Here is a 20132-nt window from a genome sequence, read left to right on the forward strand (position 1 = left end):
GCCTCAATCGATATTGGTAGGTGTAAACTACTTAGATATCGTTCGAATACACCACCTATAAAAAATAGCAGAGGGAATATAATTTCGGCTAGTATTAGGCTAAACGTCCCCAACGTGCATGGATTCAAAACAGCCAAAAAGGGAACACGGCACAAAAAATTTTACAAGGACTAACTGTTAGTTAGATGAGCCAATAGGCAATTGATATTCACGGGGTGCAAAACGGCTGTAAATTTCTATATTAAGAGTCCAGGTGTATCAAAAACAGCTTTTTGAACCATTCTGAAGAATTTTCAGGATATTTAAATCTAAATTCTATTAAGGATCCTTCCGTTTGCCTTGCAGAAATCCTTCTCAGGCTTTTTAGTAGTTGCGTGAAAACTAGCAATGGTGTCGATTTCAAGCTCCTCAAGAACCTCAGTGGGGATTCATCTCGCGTTAAGACGTTGTATAATAGCTGATCGTTGCTCGTCTTGTTCTTCCCACGACAAGTCATGTGTTCTTATCCACCTCACCCATTTGTGAACCCTGACGCATGCTTCGGCCGTAATGGCGCTGAAGAGGGAGTGCAAGCGTTCTCAACCGACAACTAATTTCTATTAAATACCGCTCCGTCCTTCAATATGAAGTATGTAACTGACTGGTTTTGGCGAACAACATGATGACAAAGAAGCGGGGAACGGTAACTGGGGGCTTTCAAGGGCTCATAGACAGAAAAACTTCGAGATCAACAGCTCCCTGTTCACATGCGAGGCAACGAATGCTCGCATTCGCGAAAGTCATCCCCTATGAGTTACCGGCCATTATGAAACAGAGCCCGCTTCGGTCCTGCCAGACTCTATGTTACGCAGAAAATCTACTATAGGCTACATCGAGTCTTACACAGACGTCTGCATACGATGCATACATCATTAAAATTGCTCACTGAGCTAATAGGGATCACTCGTCTACAGGACTCGTATAAATCAGCGGGCGGGGTTACCGGTAGGTCGACGAGGTGCCGTTAGACCGAGACCCCTGTATCTGGCTTTACAAGCTGCAAAGGAGATGATGGCCTTGTGAAAACAGTTAAACATGGTCTCGGAGTAATCGCCACTGTCTCCGCTAGCGCTCCTGTCGTCTATGAGTTGCATCGTTTGAGATATACGCACACGGACAGGTCGCGTGCGAAAGAGGCACGCATACGTAGTAAGTGCAGATGCGGAGGCTCATAATGGAGACACATACGCATACAGGCACAGAATAGCTTATGGGAAACAAATGGACTGAAGGAAAGTAGCTGCTGTTCACTGAAGTAACACGTCAAGAAGCAATGGATCATCAACAACGGTAGTCATAGCACATTGTCGAAGCTCTTGCCAAAGCTTGTCAGTGCGCGAACTTGTATACGATCTATACGCCTTCAATGAAGTAAAGCTCAACTGTAACAAAATACGTTCTTCTTTCTACTAGTAAATCTTCCTACTTACGTGAACGGAGAATAGTTAGCGGCTATTTATGTAACGGTACGTTACGAAATGTAGACAAATGAAAGCGTTGATTTTTCAACTTTAATCAAATTCAGGGAGTTTTTTTGACGATGATAATTTTCATACTACTTGCTTGTTAATTATAACGCTTATAAAATAAAGAAACCAGCCAGCTCATTGTGCCGTTACACATTAGTGAGTTTGTTACACAAGTGTAGCAGTAGATATTACTTGCGAGTATAGAGAGGTGAGCTAGCCCGTAAGTCATGCCGTTGAAGGTTTTCGTCGTAAAGGGCGTTTCGTGTTCGGATGCAGGTCAGGAAATAAGCTGTTTATGCAAGAAAGAACACCCTTTTATAGTATAGCTATCAAGCTGCCTTTCTGCTTGTTTATTGTGCCAGCCTGGCAGGCACTATTTTCTCACTGACGATGATGATGATTGTTGTATGTATATATATATATATATATATATGGATTGATAATAATTCGTATTTGGCTCGTACAGCGCTGAATGCTTTGCTTTTGTGTCTCCTCCCACAAAAACCGACACCGCTTTTTAGGGAGGATGAACCACAGTTCACTGCTACAACCAGACTTCTTCTTACTCGTCAACTCTCAAAGACTAGCACAAGCTGAACCTTTTATTACTTACGTCTTTCAAGGTCTAGCAAGCTTGAGGTTAAGGTAGGGAAAGGATGTTTTCTACTTCGCGCCCTTTTTCATCGGATGCAATTGTGCGTTGCGAAGAAGCGACGTTATTGTTTATTGCGAGCGGAAATTTCACCGTGACAAATTCTTGGTCATATCGTTTGCAATAGCTGTGGTCATTGCCATAATTAAAATCGAATAATTAGATCAATGGGTACTGCAAACAGACCTCGTTGTCTATCCATACTGAACTGTACATATGACATAACAAGTAGTTTTCATAACGAATGCCGAATACATAGGACAAACAAAATTGTTCATTGACCTATTCAGTCAATACCCATAGCTTTCTCTTCTAGACCGTCGCATGAAATTATTTAGAGATAAATATCAGCCGGTGCTTGCGATCTTTCTGGTAACCGAGATTTCGTATGGCCTACTGGTATGTAGCGTCGATTTTGCTTTATAGATCCTCACTTTATCATCTGCATGTTCGTTTTGTCTCGTTCATGACGTCCTATTACAGATCCCCCGGCAATCACTTTCTCCGTAGAAAATGATAAGGTCCAGGAAGGCGACACTGTCCGTTTCCTCTGTTCGGCTCAAGCGAACCCCACTGAGCTGACCTATCGCTGGTTCCGTAACGATGAACCTATTAAAATGGCCGGCAACGAGAATTTCCTCGTTCTCGAAAGGGTTTCACGACGAATGAACGGTGAGACAGTTACGTGTGAAGTACGCAACAGCATTGGTATCTCCAAATCGACACAGACGTTGAACGTCTACTATAAACCACAATTCAGGAACGAGCTGCCCGTAGTTGCTGCGGAAATAGGTGCGTAAAAAGGCCAACGCTACTGTTGTTGGTTGTATAGATAAACCTAACATTTGCGTGCTTGACAATAGGATTGCTTTACGGGAAGCGACTACCTGTCGCGTTGCTGCATAACAGACAAGACGATAATATTATTGTTGAATTGCTATTATAGAATCAAGGAGCTAATAGTTGAATAGGTGGCCCATTGAACAACTTTATAATACATCACTCGTACGTCCACGTGTATAAGTGCAAAGTTGATTTCGGATTATCAAAATAACTTACGAATAGACGCTAAGTTATTACCAATTATTCTCTTTTATAATTCAAGCATCGGTAGCTTGTTTAGACCATATGAAACGACTATAGTTAATGTCTTTGACGGTACCTTTCTTTCTACGTATGTTCATGTACATAGTAATTTAGAGCGCGTTTGTAGCATTTTTTCAGCTAAAGATTTTATTTAACAGTGTGATAAAGTGTCTGTTATAGTCCTATGCTACCTATTTAGTCGGCTCAAAAATATTTGAGAATTATAATGCGAATTTGCCTATTCTAAAACTAAAGTTCATCTACAGACTGCTAAAACACTTTCATACACACGGACCATCATATTGTTAACGCAAAACGCGTAGCGGTTCGCTATGTTTAGCGGATCTGTCGGACGCTGTTCCACGGATTTCTGTTTTAAGAGGTTTCTGCGTCAGTACACACCCGAATGTTATAAGGTTTCATGGCTGCTAAAGCAGCAACCAGGCTGCATAAAATGCCTCGTACCATCCGTCAGTGCAAAAGCCCTCTCTTTCTGTCCGTCTGTCTATGAGCATGTTGCTCGACTGGACGGCGTAGCATCCAACAGACACCGAAATCCTTGAACAAACGTCACCATACAACGCTATGCACAGTCAACGATGAGAAACTGTAAAAGATCAACCCACTGACCGCCGTGGCCAGCCGGCCAGGTAGGCAGAAGACTTTGAAGACCATCCTATAGTAGCTATAAGTGGGGATTGGAGTTTTGTTGGGGGGCGCGGGTAGAACGCGGGGCAAAGAAAAAAGGCGCTGCAGGGAAGCAAAGTCGCTCGGACCGCACAACACTATTTAAAGATGAACACAGATGGAGCAGAAGAGCGTTGAAAAAGCCAGAATAGGAAGGGAGTCGACGTAGAAAAGAGGTGGAAGATATCCGCAGACTGGAAGACAGGCCGGAAGGAGCAAACAGCCAGGTGGCCATGCAGCGACTGTGAGCAAGCAACATCACAAGCAACATTTCCAGCTCCGTCTCGCCCGCCGGCGACCAGAACAAGGAGGCTGACAATCTAAAGGAGCGCACAACACGCAGAAACTACAATAGTTTATAACTGGCGAATTATGACATGGCCCACCTCAATGGATGCAGTTCCTCCAGGCGGTGAACCTTCTACTTTTGCTGTTGTCGTTTACAAACGGTATGACAGCAGTAACAACAGCAGGAATGGCGGCGGTGTTGCAAATAGAGTTGCAGACGACACAAGCAGGTTATGTACAATTGGCTGTCCACATGTCCTACTTCCGCCTTCTACGTCCGTCTCTCCATTCCTTGACATGTTGTACTTGTTGTGTGGTCCATGAGAGGAATAGACGCTTAGATTGCTGATTCCCGCTGTCGTGTACTACCACTACTGCTACTGGCCGAAAACGAACGAATTCGGTTAAATGGAATTGTCTTCCTCGACCGAAGGTTTTTCGTCCTCGAAAACAACCTCTGACCAGCGCCCTAGCCAAATGCAGTAGTGAACCTAATAATGCTGCTTGGTTGCTCCTCGTTCTGTCTGTTTCTTCTCTGAGACGGTTTGCTTTTACGGAACCGGCGCTGCTAACATAAAATGATTGCGACATTTCATTTTGTGCGTGCACGCACCAATAGTAAACGACTTTGTTATAAAGGGGGGCAACACAAATGGATAGATGGCTTGGGAGGTACCTGCAGATTTTTGCTCTTCTTTTTGCCCCACTGCTGACGTATGCGACAAGCATTGTGAGCCTCTCGTAGCGGCGGTGGTATAGCAGCGAGCGCAGTTTTTTCCTCGGATCACTACAACTGCTATCCGGTTGTTCAAGTCCTGTGCGGCTTTGTCCTTTAACAATCTGCCAGTTCTTTCTCTTACTGCGGAGATATGTGGCTGCCACTACCGTTGTTGTTATATTCGTCTAATTTCCGTCATTGCTACGAATCGTACGTCTTCTATTGTCAGGCGCAAGCGGTTCGTCAAAGCATCCGAATATCTGTAATGCACCATCGTATATTTCTAATACCAAATAAATATGCAAAATGGAAAGACGCGAACAGCTTTGCTATTGACATTCATATTAGGGCTTAGCTTTATATTATGTATATAAAAACACATATATATATATAGACATGTGCGTGCTCAGGCCGAAAATACCTTGTGTGGTGATAACATACATAGCAACTATGTTGACACCGATGATGGTAATCGTAAGGGATGTTTATAGCTACCCCCTCCACTTCCCTTCCGGAGAACCTCCGTATTCAAATCGACTACCTCTGCCAATAACCTCCATAGTATTATCGATTATTCGAGATAACACATATGACATATCTTTAGTACGACTTATTTACAGAACGCGGTAGAGGCACACCTGATACACGGTGTAAAGCCTAGAATCCACTCGTGCTGGTCATAAACGGTAATTCGGATTGACACATGTGAAGAAAGATGAGAACAAATAAAGATATGCTGTATCTAATAAAAAGCCAGTGCTGGCATTCTACCATAGGTAACGGACTGGAAAAATCGATGTAATACGCGGAGCGGCATACATTGACGCTAAAGATGTCCCCAATGTTCTTGAAAAATTCTATTCTCAATCACAATTGTGGGTCGACCCAGTGAGTCTGTCAGTCATACCCGCCCCAATAGCTAATTGTCGGTGTTATTAATATATTGTTAAAGTTAACATTGCGTGCGATTATTAACAGGTGTGTTGTATATGTGTACATTACCGCTTTTACTAAGCAGGACTCCTTTGATTTCATTAATTAATCGGGACTAGAAATAACTTATCTTCTTAGAAAATTATAATGTTAATAATATTACTAGTTTCTTTAAAGTGTATTCCGGCAAGTACAAAAATTATGTGCAAGAGCACTTGCCTGCACAATTTTGGTACAAACTTTGATGATTTATTAATTCATTGATCTATCATCCAGTGAAAAACCCCGACATCTAATCACTACAATGTAATGTACCTATTGCTAACGGTGAATATAAAACGATACAAACGTCAGAAACAGGGAGCATGTTACGACCCGCTCTTTTTTGCACCTTATAATGCTACTCGTGGCTACATTGCCTGATGTGCGTAAATGATGACATATCTTAGACGCTTCCAGACTGATCTATAGTGAAATATGTACCAAATTTCGTTTGTGCGCCGGCATGTCTGGCACCATATTGTTGTTCCGCATTGCTATACTATTTTGTTATTTGGCTTATCTGTGCAGGCACCGAGGTCGCGTTGACTTGCGAAGTCGACGGCAATCCCCGACCGGATGTCGTGTGGCTTCGCGAAGGAAGTACCCAGGTGCTGGCGAAACAAGCCACCTTCGTGATTCGAGATATGGAGCCAGCCGACGCTGGCAAGTATGTTTGTCGAGCCAGCAGCTCCGGATACCAGGTGAGCAAACACGGCCACTTATAGTGGGGACGCGCGTATTGTCATCACTGTCAGCAGCAGCAAGGGTTGCAAATAGTCTATGACGTCACTTAGATTCCAACCTCATATTTCCTCTTTACGTAACTTTATGTTCGGTTTATCTCGGCTTTAGCTCCATTCTCCTTGTTCCTGCACAGTTCGGTCGGATTAACAGTGACAGAGCAGCTAATATCGCATAACACCGAACGGAGCTCTGCAACCAGAAGCAAAGCGCTTAGTAAAAAGGAGTAATAAGGGTAGTAGCCATGCCTGCTTCTTACAAGCATCAGCACGCAGCTAGTATGGGTCGACCAGACTCCTGGCAATTGCTGCTGCTGTGTCTGCGGGCACAGGATAGCCTGAGAGGTGTGGGTTAGTTTCCTTGCCACCGAGCAGCCGATAGCTACCGCAAAGGCGGTTCTGCTGTCTAGCTTGACAAAGGACAGAAAATGAGAGTGAGCGCAAAAGGAAGAGAAAAAGTGGCACTTACGGTTGCTATGGCGAACTATGCAAGACACTACATAGCATTGATGTTAAAGTGATATAGCTGTATACGCACGTACAAGTTACCCACCTGTTGGCGAAAGATGCGTAACAACAGCAGCTTGGCAGCTGTGGCACAAATGCTACTTGCCGCACGTGCAATAGTATTGCAGTATAGCGGTAGTTAGCAGTGCGCGATGCTGTCGCCATGCATGTACGCCACATACTATTTACACTGTATGGATGCAGATGTCGTGTCCGGGGTGTGTTATTACCTGAGGCATGACGAGCCAAACGAACAGAAGCACCCACTTGGCCACAGATGCGTCAGAATGAGCAGAGCTAAGTGGTAGCCAAACGGCAACCTTATGTAAATATGCATCAACTATTCTTAGTGCTTAAAGAAAGGCAGTTCCTCGTATAATAAAACTACAAACTCATCATGGCGGGCGCACCAGATTCGTGTTTGGGCGAGTTCTTTCCCAACGTTTTTGTGCCGGGTAAACCCCGACCGAGGCTGCAAACTTAATTTAGTTGCCGGAAATCGACAGTCTTAGTTGTTGCTAATCCTCATGTCGGTCTCGAAGAGGCTTGAAAGAATGTCTACAACACAAAACAGAATGTACATCATAGGGTTAATTTAAAAAGGCTTGAAGATGTATCAAAGTGGCGCAAATAATATTTTTGTAAAATTTTTAGGCTCAGATTTTCGGAATTCGCGACCATCAAAAGGGTACTTAGGCCTTTGCATATTTAGAATTTTGTGGCTTGCTTTTTTTTAATTTCGAGGTCCGCCAGATCTTTTCGCGTTTAACAGGTCTGACTGTTCGTTGAGTCTACATGTCACCTTACTCACGGCTACTGTGAAAAGCTATTTGCGAATTTAAGAGTGAGGTTTTCGAAAATCACTTGTAAGCGATTTATACATTGTATTGAATGAAGCCATGACCAATATGTACATCCAGTGTGATTGGATAAGCACGTTCCTGAGGGATATATCTATCAGCATATAGAAAAGACTCCATGTAAATATTTGTTTTCATCTAGATTCAGCTTTATGAAGAATAGAAATGAATTTTTTCATCATTTGTCCTATACAGATAGTTTTCAGTGGCTGCTCGATTGAACAGAATCGTTTTGCAAGTTCGTCTTACCATTTATTTGTGGGTTGCGTTTGTTCGCTGTACCTTTCCGTCTCCTAGGAGATCCACACGGAGATCACAGTGTACGTAAAGGGACCTCCGCACATCAGCAGTCCCCAACTTCAGTACGGCATGGAAGGTCAGGAGGTGCACGTCGAGTGCTTAATTGTCTCGGTACCGCCTGCTGGCAAGGTTCAATGGGAGAAGAACGGACAACTGCTGGACATCGACAATAATCAAGGCATCGAAATGATCAAAGGTAACTAGTTAGTACACTGCACGTGAATGGTAGTCTAGCAGTGAAAGATGTACACGTCTGCTGTGTTACAGTCTGTGATGAATAATACGTGCAGTGAATTCAATGTAACCGTGACTAATCCACTGTTTTGCAAACTATGACAGGTTTCTGTCTATCTAATAATTGTCGTCTATTCGTGGACTATTAAAACTGTATATGTTTCAATCGCCGGCCATTTTTCTGTATAGAAGTTATACCTTGCAGTTTTTACATATTCTAGGCATAGGTAGGATGGGAGAGCATGTGAGCCACTTAAATTGCACAACTTACCACGGAATACAAAAGGCTGTACTGTGCCTATACGGATCAACAATGATGAATGAAATTTTGTACGTATTATAGGGCATATGTGGATACGTTATTATATGTGTACGCTTCCTTCAATTCTGCTCCCATTACAACCGCTATTGGTCATACACTGACTTTGGCGCTTGACCAAGTGGTTACGACCTGGCGAAGTCACGACTAGTGGCACCCTAGGTAGAGTTTTCCCTTGGTCCTGCTCGAAGCACAGATCTGAAGGATATGATTGTCAGCAGCGGTGGGTCCATCCATGTGCTGCCGTGCAACTCTGATGCCGTGCTTGGCATACCTAACATATTGGTGAAAGCTGCCTTTTCCGCAGAGCGGACACAGCGGCAATAGCTAGCACCGGCAGACCCTAAATGGACCAGGGAACGCGACCGCGCACATGACACCCCAACCTGGTCAGCTGCCCAGTCTATTGAGAGTTGCAGGTTCGCTCTTACCGATATACATACACCGCCTTGTCATATAGGAACCAGTAGATACGAGCGCACTATGTGATGCGAGCACTGAAGTAAATTATAGGAGGGAAAAAAGCCTACTATTAGAAGAGGAAGGAAAGAGCGGACGGCTCGCCCTTTCCGAAATTTGATCACAATTCTTGGACCTGGACCCCGCTCGAATCAATGTAAACCATTGATAGTTCATGAAAACAGCTTTTTATTGACACGCCTTGAGGAGCGCGGAGGAATCCGTAGACAGATTTGAAGTGGTGATATTCCATCGAAGTGAGAAAAAACACGACGAATTTGCAATCGAAGGTTGTAGCAGGTGAGTTGAACTTCCCAACTTTTCGTGCCGCCCAATACTTCGGGCGTCATTGAAGTGGGATCTCCTCCGTAACAGTAGAATTATTTCAATTATCGTACACAAGAAAAAAAACATGTGATGTAAAATGGCGACCGCTGATAGTTGGAAGAACCTATCACACTGCACGACTTCACTTCATATTGTAATCGAGCCATGGTAAAGTGTACAGCTGTGACAAAATTTACTGTTAATCTATACGGGCATATCATAAAGTAATGTTTCCATATATATTTCCACCATAATGTTTCCCTGTAGTCATAATGTTCCGTCACAAACCCGACAAGGTACAGCAGGTGATCGATACGGTACTGCGCATCCAATTTAATGCACGCCTGCTATCGCTTCAAATGGCGAGATACTAAGAACGTCCTTATTATATCTAATCCTTATGTTTAATTAATGCCGGTGACAATAAGGACGGGCTGAAGAGCGCTTCAAATAGCAGGTAATTTAAAATGGAACCTAGGAAGTAGGCTGCAAAATCCTAAACAGGTCCCGTAGACCATCCGATGACCGTCTATCTTTGCAGTTTTTGAACTATTTAGTCGACGTCCAGATATGAGTAATAATATTCAATTATAAACATAATGATGTTAGCTCACATATAATAAATTAAGTAGAGATATATGCTAATGAGCACAGTACGCTTGCGTTTACCAAGTTTGAGGTAATTGATTTTTCAAGTAACTATACGTCTTTCATGCCTGTGATGGGTTACAGTTTTAATAGTTTTAGCACCGCATATAATTGTCATCGTCATAGGGACAGGAATGAATTTGTGATGAAATACGTAGTTTTTCTGTAATCATACCAGGTCATCTTTTCCTGTTTTAATGAGGGGGTCCGCTAATATATCATTGGATTCCCTGATTCAGAAGTGTCTCACAAATAATTCTAGATAATCTCAATTCTACTTCGGCAATTCATAACGCTCGATGTATATATATATATGCAAACGTTGACGGAGAAAGACGCAAACCCGTTAAACGATTTCGATCCCCTATATTAAAATAATAAACATTTTCGTAAGCATGAATTAATGCGAACTTATGGAAATTTCCATAAGACCACACAAAAATCAAAGCACAAGTTAAATTATTATATAATCTCTGCATTTTCGAAGCAGCTAGAAATTCTTCACAGCCCGAAAACCTCTCTTTCCTAGCTTCTTTAGTTTTCTTCAATAGACATTCGCGTTATCCGATCAGCGTTTAATTCAAGATCAGCAATAACTCAGGTATCTCCGTATAGAACCGCCTGCTAAGCCTCTAACCAACTCTGTGACTCTCTAAATGTTTGTCTCATTCGTTCATTCTTTTTCGCAGAGCCATTGACGGACGGCGAACGCAATTTGCTGGTTATACATCACGCGAGCGATGATGACTTTGGCGAGTATAACTGCTCAGCGTGGAACGCCTTCGGCGAGGACAGTATGCTCATATCGGTGCGGCGTCATCGAAACGTTGCCACTTTTGTTGTGATGCTAGCTGCGACGTCAGGGGCTGTCGTAATCGTTCTCCTGTCAATTATGGTCATCTTCTGCGTACGCAGAAAACCATCCCAGTTCAAAGGCAGGTCGTTGACAGTATTTAGTTCGTCGACTGCTACTTTTCCATTCTTGCGTTGCTTTATTTTTCAATCCCTCGTTCATCCATGGGATTTGTTTCAGTTTGTGTCCCCTCCCACACGAAACTCTGCCGTGGTTCTGGTGTTTTTCTGATTGACAATGTTCCTTTGGCTTCCCTTTTTCTCGCATAACGTAATCGCATAGTCAGCCACCAATTGACGACGCGGCGACCGAAGCCCGGCTTCGCTGGTTGGCTGAGCAACATATACGCCCAGCCTGTCTACATACATCTAGCAGTCATAGTGTGTGGAGTTGCCGTAACACCAGCAGCAGCAGCACTATTGCCCCGCCGGGGCGAGTGTGTTTGTGTGCATATATTCTCGTGTGCCTTCTTGTCTGTCGCATGAGGACGTGTATAGCGATGTTGCTTCGGATTGATGGGATTTGGAACTCGTGAAAGCTGGTGAGGACGGAGTTTGCTGCCATGGCTGTATAAAGGGTTACTGTAATGGGTGAATTTAAAGCTACGGCTAGGGCACGCTAGCCAACTACAACGCGGTCGACGGCAGGAGCAGTAGGAACCTTCCAAGAAGAATCGAAGAGGTGCCGAAGAGCAACGCAGACAGCGTCGGGCTGCTTGCTGCGAGTGATGGCTTAGGCCAAGCGGGCTGTCACTGCGCTTTTCCCTTCAAAGCCTGCTATCCCATGTCTCACTGGTTGGCTTGCTGGCTGCCGGACCCCACCACTGGTCTAATGGAAGCTTTAACTGGCACAAAAGATAGGGGTCGCCTGACGTTAGGGTGGCCGTGATGGGTGTCTGCGTGTCTGGCTGCGCATTTGTGAAGCCAAGCAAGCGTCCGTCCCCTAGCGCTGACGCCGCTGCCGCCGCCAATGAGACGTGTGGAGACAAACCGGCCGAATCGGCGAGTAGTTGGGGGTTGTAAAGCGCGTAACGTTGGGCTGCCATCCTGTTCGGCTGGTTGCTGCTGCTCGAAGGCAACTGAAGGAAGTGAAGTGAACAGGGACATCAACATTGAAGCTTTGGAGTTTCCATCCTCGACTGGAGTTAACAGCAGTAGCAGTTTTCGCTTGGTGCTTCAACAAAGGCCCTCCCCAAACCCTCATCCAATTCCCGCTCAGCCGGTCGTTGCCATCCCCGACACAAGGCTCCCCCGGTGTGCAACCAGCTTGTCTCCGGCTGCCGTCGCCGCCAGTTGCCCTAAGTTCCCACCAACTGAGAAGGGAAAGATGGGAAAGGGGGCGCCCCGCGCAAGTTGACGGGCCAGCCGTCCAATGAAAACCCAAACTCAGTCACCCAGTGAGGCTACCAGACAAGGAAACAGCTAACCGATCTGCTATCGGTTTTTCCTATCTATCTCTTCCATCTCTCCCCTGTTTCACCCCCTTACCCTCTCGTGTCTTTCACTCATTCACACTTTCATTCTCACACCCTTCTTGGTCTCTTCCGTTACACGCCGCCGCCTATCCTGGGATTCGCCACTGTTCACTTACTGCCGCTGATGCTGTGCGTCTGATCTGCTCTTCTCGGCTCCGATCCGCCCGCATTTCGTGTTCCGGCTGAATTGACAGCAGGAGCAGCAGACTTCAACAATGACAACAAGAACGGTAAGGCGCTGCAGAACGGACCAATGGCACTGAATGGAACGACGGACCATGGACCCGGAAGCGAGAGCGACTTAAAGGTCGAGCTGCGGGCGACGCCGACGTTAGCACAGCTTGCGCACATTGGGCCGCACGTCAATGGAGATACGGCACCAGCCTGGGATGATGACAACGCGCCCGCCTTGCCCCCGTACAACAGCGCATGCTCGGGGCAAGTTGACGGCGCGTACGACCATTCCACCCCAACACAACAAGCCAACGGAAATAAACCGGTATGTTTACCAGTCAGCCTGATCTATTATCTGTATTATTCTATCATTAGTAGACGGAACTCGATATTCAGCTAAACAAATATTTAGAAAAGAGTAATGTGACGTTACTAGTGATTATGATAGAAAGCGGGCGATGGCCGACACCATAAATATCGCATGCAAAACTACTATTTAATATATATGTCAAACTTTGCTGTTGTTCAGTGCGAGGTAACAGCACGACGTAACGAGATAAGAAATGAAATATACGTATCAGAAGTGGGAACTATTTGCGATATATATATATATATATATATATATATATGGAGTTCTTGTTTCAATAGGTTGTTGAAATGTGTAGGAAGCAAACATGTACATCTGAGAAAACGTTGGCCAGTAGACGATGCCACAGTGGTAAATAGCAAGGCTGGCTTACGACATAATATTTTACGAAACTAAAATATTAATTGAGTCAAACGTTTGATGACGTAAAAACAGTGTTGTTGTTCTTGTTGTATCATGTCGTATACGAGCACTTCCACGCAAATCAGGTGCGGCTACTCCACCAAACCACATTTGCCTCCTATCTTCAGAAACAACTGTTCCAGTCCTGAAAGACTTTTTGAGAATACCGTCGTTTTTGAACGCCATCCGCTATTCTGCTCGCTTCTGACATCGTACTAAATATAGAAGATGAGAACGGGGGCCAGAATTTAGGAAGAACAGTTTACTCAGCTGTAATAGCTTCGGGCCGATGTATAGATTTGTGTACAAGATCACTGCAGTCCCACTTCTATAGTATACATTTAATTGGCCCTTGACGTCTGTTTTGTCTCTTTACCGTATTGAAAGTGCATCCCAATGGAAAGGAAGTGATGCTGAGCGTTGGTACACCCGACGACCGACTGACTTACCAACCACATCAAGCTCTTGTATGAATGATCAATAGCAAGGTGCAGAGATCTCTTTTTGCTCGTATACGTTATTTTTGCTCGTTCAGTAGCAAGCGGAACCAGCAGGCGATGGCAGCGAGTGCAGAACTGAGGCATGGGAAATAGACGATTGCAAAACGTTTGCCTGAGGAAACCCCAAGCAAACAGAAAGCGGAGACATGGCAGCTATACAGCCCGTCCTTGCTTCATGGGACTTTACACAAGAGATATGTAAGATGCACGTCGCTGCTGGTGTCGTGCCAATGTTGGATTAAATCAAAGCGTTTACCGAAATCGCTTCAATGTTGGTATAATGTTATGCTTTTTTGCTAGCATTAGCTTATCTTATAATGATAAAGAACCGCAGAACCCTGCCCCGCAGTGTTTTATTGTGTTGCAATAAATGACTGCTGAATCAGTCGTTTTTATCTAGTGACGGCCACCCTATCTCAAATGCAATTTAGAAAAGGGAATTGGGCTAATCTGACTAAATTCTGATTTTACGGTAAAGATTTGCTCGCAGACACTCAAAACGAATGAATACATCAATTATCAGTAAATAGTTATATGATGATGATGATGATGATGGTGGATGGGAATTATCCGACAATATATTTTACGTGTAGAGATAACATTTGGACTTGAAGGGCTTCTTCGTGATCTCTCAGCGTACTGATTAAATAGGTTAGGCATTTCCTAGGTTTATGGAAGAGGCGCCGGTAGCGATCTTGATTTTGCCTCCTATTGTCCGGCATCATCCGTCGTGCAATATTAGTATCTGTCGATAACCGGTTTTTTGCTATCTCTATTTTCGGTTCTAGCATAGATTACTATAACCCAACTGTCCTTCAATGAACCTATACATATGAATTACGCAGGCTACACGTTTTGTCGTACGAACCAAAGCGCTTCTTATAGGGCATCAGTCTGTTCCGATATATGATAATGTGGACCATCGATAACTTCAGCATTCTTTCATATCCCATGACAACTGTCTAATCAGCTGATCATATATACGTTCTATCTAATAACTTTCAACCGTTATTTTCACCACAATTTTGCCACCTGTTAAGATGACTGCGCTGCGCAGTCGTCAGATACGTGGTTGCATCATACGTCAGATCCATCTTACCTGATTTGCTCTGGCCCACTAACATCTCAACGCTTGAATCAATCACACAAACAAGCACTGCAGTCCATTTTCCTCCACCCTTCAATGTTCCATTCAGCAAGTAATGCCCAGGGGAGAGATTGCGGCAACTCAAGCTATAACAGCGGTATCTAGCCGTTAGAAAAAAAGTACACATTTCGATAATTCGCCTAATCGACTCGTGCGTACCATGAGTGGCTTTTTTTCTTCCGTGCGTCGCTGCGGCCAACGTCATTTGTCTATACCTCCGGTCCTCCGGTCAGTCTGCTAGAAGGCACTAGTCCGATGTTGGTTCGGTGCAATGAAAATGATACCCGTGAAGAACCAATAAATGACAATCACACTCGAAGGGGGTAGACAGCCTTGTAGATTCGGAAAGGACACCAGAGCGCGCACTACATGAATTTACACAAAGCGGCAGACAACGCTCGGTACCCAGGACTATGCGGGACGAAGCCGGACGAATAAGGACAATCCAGGCAATAGACAGCGAAGAGTGACGCGTTAAGGAGGACAGTAACAGCAGCAGCAAGAAGAGCCGGAGAAGAACCAAACGAGCCCGCGTGCTGATATGGACAAGACGTGACGGAGAAGACGTTATTGCATCGTTATCATTGACGCAGCCTCCATACTTTCCCTCTCTGTTCTCGATGCAGTCTCCGTCTCACTTGTTTTCGACAATGATACTGCCCCCGAAAGCCAACTTGTCGCTAATCTGACGCTGTATTTCTCGCGGCAGCAATAGCAGCGACCGCCTGGCCGGTACCGTCACTTCCGCTGACGGCACCGATAAATATCGCTGCGAGCGTGTTTATTTGCTCTGGCTGTCACTGGGGTTCTTAGCTAGGCGAACGCGGGAGAACACGAAAACGATGTGATGAACAGTGGGAACTCGGAGTTGTCGGGCAGTCGTGCTTCTTCCTCTGTTGCTTTGGCACGTATACGCCTTTTTCTTTCTCACTCTGTCTTTCTTGTGTCTTTATTAACAGGACCGCGCATCCCAGCAGTGCAACAACATCAGAGAATGCCCCTTTGGAATGATAAGTTACTAATTATGACATGTTTTGGCGATGTATTTGCCTACTAATGGATATGTAAGGTGGTCTAAGTGCACTCTGACAGTTGAGTAAAAAAGATCCAGCAATAACGATGACAATAAAAGTAATATATTCTTCTACCAACTAATAGCTTTCAAAGATTTGGTGCTTTCAGATTGCTCGTATTGGCTTTCCTACGCTCACAGGCCTTTGAAGCAATTTTACACGAGGTAACACGGCCTGCCGCTGGGCATGCAGCTGAGCATCTACTATAAAAAAAATTTTGCCATGCAGCGTTTGGAAATGAGACCGAAAAAACAATGAAGGCAGACACGTATATTGTACAAAGTAAACAAAATAATATTATAGAGTGACAGAATATAGTACGATGCAGAATATTGTTTAACTCGCTTGTCAACCAACTCGACCAGTTTCTAGAACTTTACTTACCAACTTAGTGAAATTTTTCTTCGAAAAAGCACTGCCCAAGAAGATTCGACTGTCAAAACTTACACATACGTCTAATAGTCGAACGTAGACCGCTTTTCTAAGCTGATGAAACTACCGCATCCCATGGCGTTACTGTCGGAATCGCCTTTATGGCGTGTTTTGATCACTTTGGGTGATTGACTTCAATCGTTACGATAACATAACGACGTTCCGAGAATCAGCTGCCTAAACTTTCGCTCATTCAAAATCTGCACGCGAGAACACAATGTAACTAATGTGCCGTCATTTAACCATAGCACATGCAGCTCTCGAATTGGTCTTTCTTAAGGGAATAGCTTTCTGGTAACACCGTCAGACGACACCAGATAGAAAAGGGCGAATATCGGATCACAGACATCCGTTGTTATTGGTTGCGTAAGGTTGTTGTTACTGGCGTCGTCGTTATCGTGGTTATGATGGAAAGTTGGGGCAATGGGCAAAAAGAAGTGGAGATAGATACGGGACGAAAGAACGAAAGTGTCGCGGTCATCTTTTGCCTCGAACGTCACCTTAGATTTGCACAACTGCGCACGGTCCGTGCAACGTAAGATCCAACCTAAGGGAAAAGCAATATCAGCCAGATTTGATCGAGGGGAGCTCATTCAATGCGTATGATCTGCGAGTGAAGGACGATCAGTGGATTACTTCAGTCTACAGACACAGCTACATAATACAAAAGAAGCGCAGTAATGAACTGAGATCTTTTTTTTTGCGTACTGGCTAATTCTGGGGGAACCGACAACATCTCTTTGAATATTTGTGCTTGATTTTGTATATAAGCGTCTCATAGCCTACCGATTTGTTACATTTGGAGCGATAAAAGGATACTGCATGTGCTGGAACTAAGCCGTCCGATGTAACTCTAATGCAGGCCTTGACGTAAAGCTCGAAACATTTATTCATTAGATGTGTCAGTACATCGTTGCTATAGCTGAAGGCAGACGACAAATAATAGAACAGAAATGATCAACAATTACGTAGGTATGCGCAGACGCTCGACGACTGCCTTGCCAGACTTTAGGCGATGCGTTGGCTTCGCTATCACCATTATTGTACTTCCTCAGCCGAGTACTCTTATCGGCAAAGCAGGTCTTGCGTCTCTTACGACTTTGACGACTGACCTGTCGTGTATCGCGCATTTGCCCCATTGTCGAACGGCCGGTCAAGGGGCTTCTGCCCGAAACAACAATCTCGTTTGTGCGCAAGCTTTCTAACTTGGTCAGCTCGCTTCAGACCTCACCCGCAACTCATTTCTCTTAGGCGATCAATTGGTGCGTGCTCTCTACTGCCTGTCAAGGGTCACGCTATGGATGTTGTTAGCGGCATTTTGGTTTGCGCTGACGGCAGAGGGACAGCTTGTATGGGGGCGGAAAGAGGATGGGGGGTAACTATGAGACGCAGGGCTGGGACATGAAGCAAAGAATGTTTGTCGGATGGCGGTAGTGGATGAAACGGAAGAGAAAGGTATGGTCCTCTTTTGGGATGGTTTCCCAGGTCAAGAAAGGACAAACAATTTTTCACACCCCTCTTTTTTCGGTCCCCGGTTTCGCCCACCTTGCCGCGTCGGAGAGTTTCCATCCAGTCGACGCTTCAAAGCAGAGCAATGGAGGTGACCTTACTTGGGCATCCCCGTTCGGCACTTCCATGCTGCTGGTCTCGCAGCCTCGATCGTCGTCTGTTCGGCATGGCCCGTTCGGATCTGCTCGCTCGACCCGTCGTCCAGTTCGTGTATGTCTTAGTTCCAGTTGTTAGTTCCTTGGTCGTTTGTTCGCGACTCGCTGCTGCTGTTGCTGCTGCAAAAAACTCAATTACCACCGCCGCGGCTGCACGGCTGGGGGTGGTGCTGCTGCAACTGCTGTGGCAGTTGTTGTTGTTGTATGAGAGGGCAGAATTCGATCGTGCAGTGCAACTACACTGAATGACAAGGAATTGCAGGTTCCGCTTTTGTCCTGACGAGACCGAGGACGGTGGCTGCTCTCGTTCGGGCCCAACCAACTAGCCACACGGGTTTATACCGTTCTGGAAGTTTTCCTTGTTTCGATGCTTGTATTGCTTCGAAGAGCCATTTCGTTGCACGATCGCACAATCCGCATCCTTTAGCTAGATAGTCCACTATACATGGCCGCGTCGCTGCTTGCTCGGATGCCATGGGATATTACAGGGTGTGGGCGAAGACTTCGCTCCAACTCGGTGCCTTCGAACGGCTCGACCGATAGATTTCTTTACTCATGTTGGGACGCTGTTGGCCACCAATATACGTACGTGTATATCGAACGTTCCAAATTTCACGTTTACTATTACTGACGTGGGACGTTTCTTCAGACCGTTGGCTTTATCCAACACGAAACAAAGCGTGTCCACGCTCGGTTTCGAACCCAGACCGCTTCGCGGGTCTCTAAGTTGTATAAGCCATGATGTTAATAGATACGAAAACGGTCGTATTTTTCACAAGTTCTATTGGATGCGTGTGACATAAAGGCCATATAGAGTTAAATGTTTAAGATAAGGTTTGTTAATCGTTAGAATGGCAGAGTCCAAAAGAAGTATACATTTTCTATAATTTGAACCTAAATAGTATTAAAAAAAAATTAACAAGAGGGAAAATTAACAGGAAAATCTTTATAAGGACAGATAATTGTGGTAATATGCATTAGAAAACTAGGTGCCTACCACTTAAAACTAACTACATTCGGGATATGTGAGTAACTTTTATAATAGTCCAACAAGTTTTTGAAGCCCAATAGTTTATTTCTTGCCACGGCAGTGGACGCTGATTAAAATATCCTCCCAGTACCAAGTATGATGCCGCTCACCATATAACATTTATTTAATTCAGAATGTCAAAAAACATTAGAAACAATCTACAACTTGTAATTGACTATTTTTTTTTTAATAGAAATAGCAAACAACTAACGTTGTTTCGTGTGTTTATTTTTTTTTTTATTATTTTTTTACCATTATCGAAGCCAATCTTGGCCGTAGTATCCAAGGGCCTCTTGAAAAAGGCTAGCCCTCGACACAAACCGGAGGCCAACCGAGAATATAATAACAAATTCGATATATCATACGCACGTCTTAGCAGGACGAGTCATTAAACCGCACTGGCATTCTTTCATCGTTCCGATGTTGTGTTCTGTCGCCATATTTTCCTCCCGTTTCTTCTGTTCCAACTCGACAAAAAAACACGATAGCCAGCTGTTTATTAGATCGTACATTCCGCTACAAACTACGCTCACGTGTCACGTATTTAGGGATCATCGCCAGGCAATGAGGACATGGCCAGATGCAAAGTGCTGAGCCTATGTTTGTTTTAAATTATTTAAACGATTGGAGACGATCGACCTGCCGTGCAAACCTCTGTACATTGGAAATGCATTAAATTACAAGTGAAGCACATGAATATACTTCTGC

The 20132-nt window shown here is 44.5% G+C and overlaps 1 protein-coding gene and 1 long non-coding RNA gene across 10 annotated transcripts in view; one reads left to right on the forward strand and one right to left on the reverse strand.

Moving 5' to 3' along the window:
* The window catches only part of LOC111255269 (irregular chiasm C-roughest protein-like), a 165251-nt gene that overhangs the window by 133977 nt on the left and 11142 nt on the right, over window positions 1-20132 (forward strand). For 8 of the 9 annotated variants that reach the window (XM_086985772.1, XM_022817033.2, XM_086985753.1 and 5 more), the window contains 5 exons: window positions 2644-2952; window positions 6443-6615; window positions 8319-8517; window positions 10998-11243; window positions 12830-13134. In XM_086985772.1, the coding sequence (XP_086841898.1) occupies window positions 2644-2952; window positions 6443-6615; window positions 8319-8517; window positions 10998-11243; window positions 12830-13134 (1232 nt within the window). The remainder of the gene's footprint in view (window positions 1-2643; window positions 2953-6442; window positions 6616-8318; window positions 8518-10997; window positions 11244-12829; window positions 13135-20132) is intronic. The other variant, XM_022817035.2, reaches the window with a different exon arrangement.
* Window positions 4199-17114, reverse strand: LOC147758676 (uncharacterized). The gene is made up of 6 exons (XR_015325410.1): window positions 16683-17114; window positions 15385-16225; window positions 8271-8474; window positions 7572-7719; window positions 6447-6847; window positions 4199-5199 (listed from the first exon to the last, which is right to left on the reverse strand). It is a non-coding gene; the product is annotated as an uncharacterized LOC147758676 (long non-coding RNA).

Source organism: Varroa destructor, unplaced genomic scaffold, assembly GCF_002443255.2.
Source record: "Varroa destructor unplaced genomic scaffold, Vdes_3.0 BEIS01000001.1, whole genome shotgun sequence".
Lineage (NCBI taxonomy): Eukaryota > Metazoa > Arthropoda > Arachnida > Mesostigmata > Varroidae > Varroa > Varroa destructor.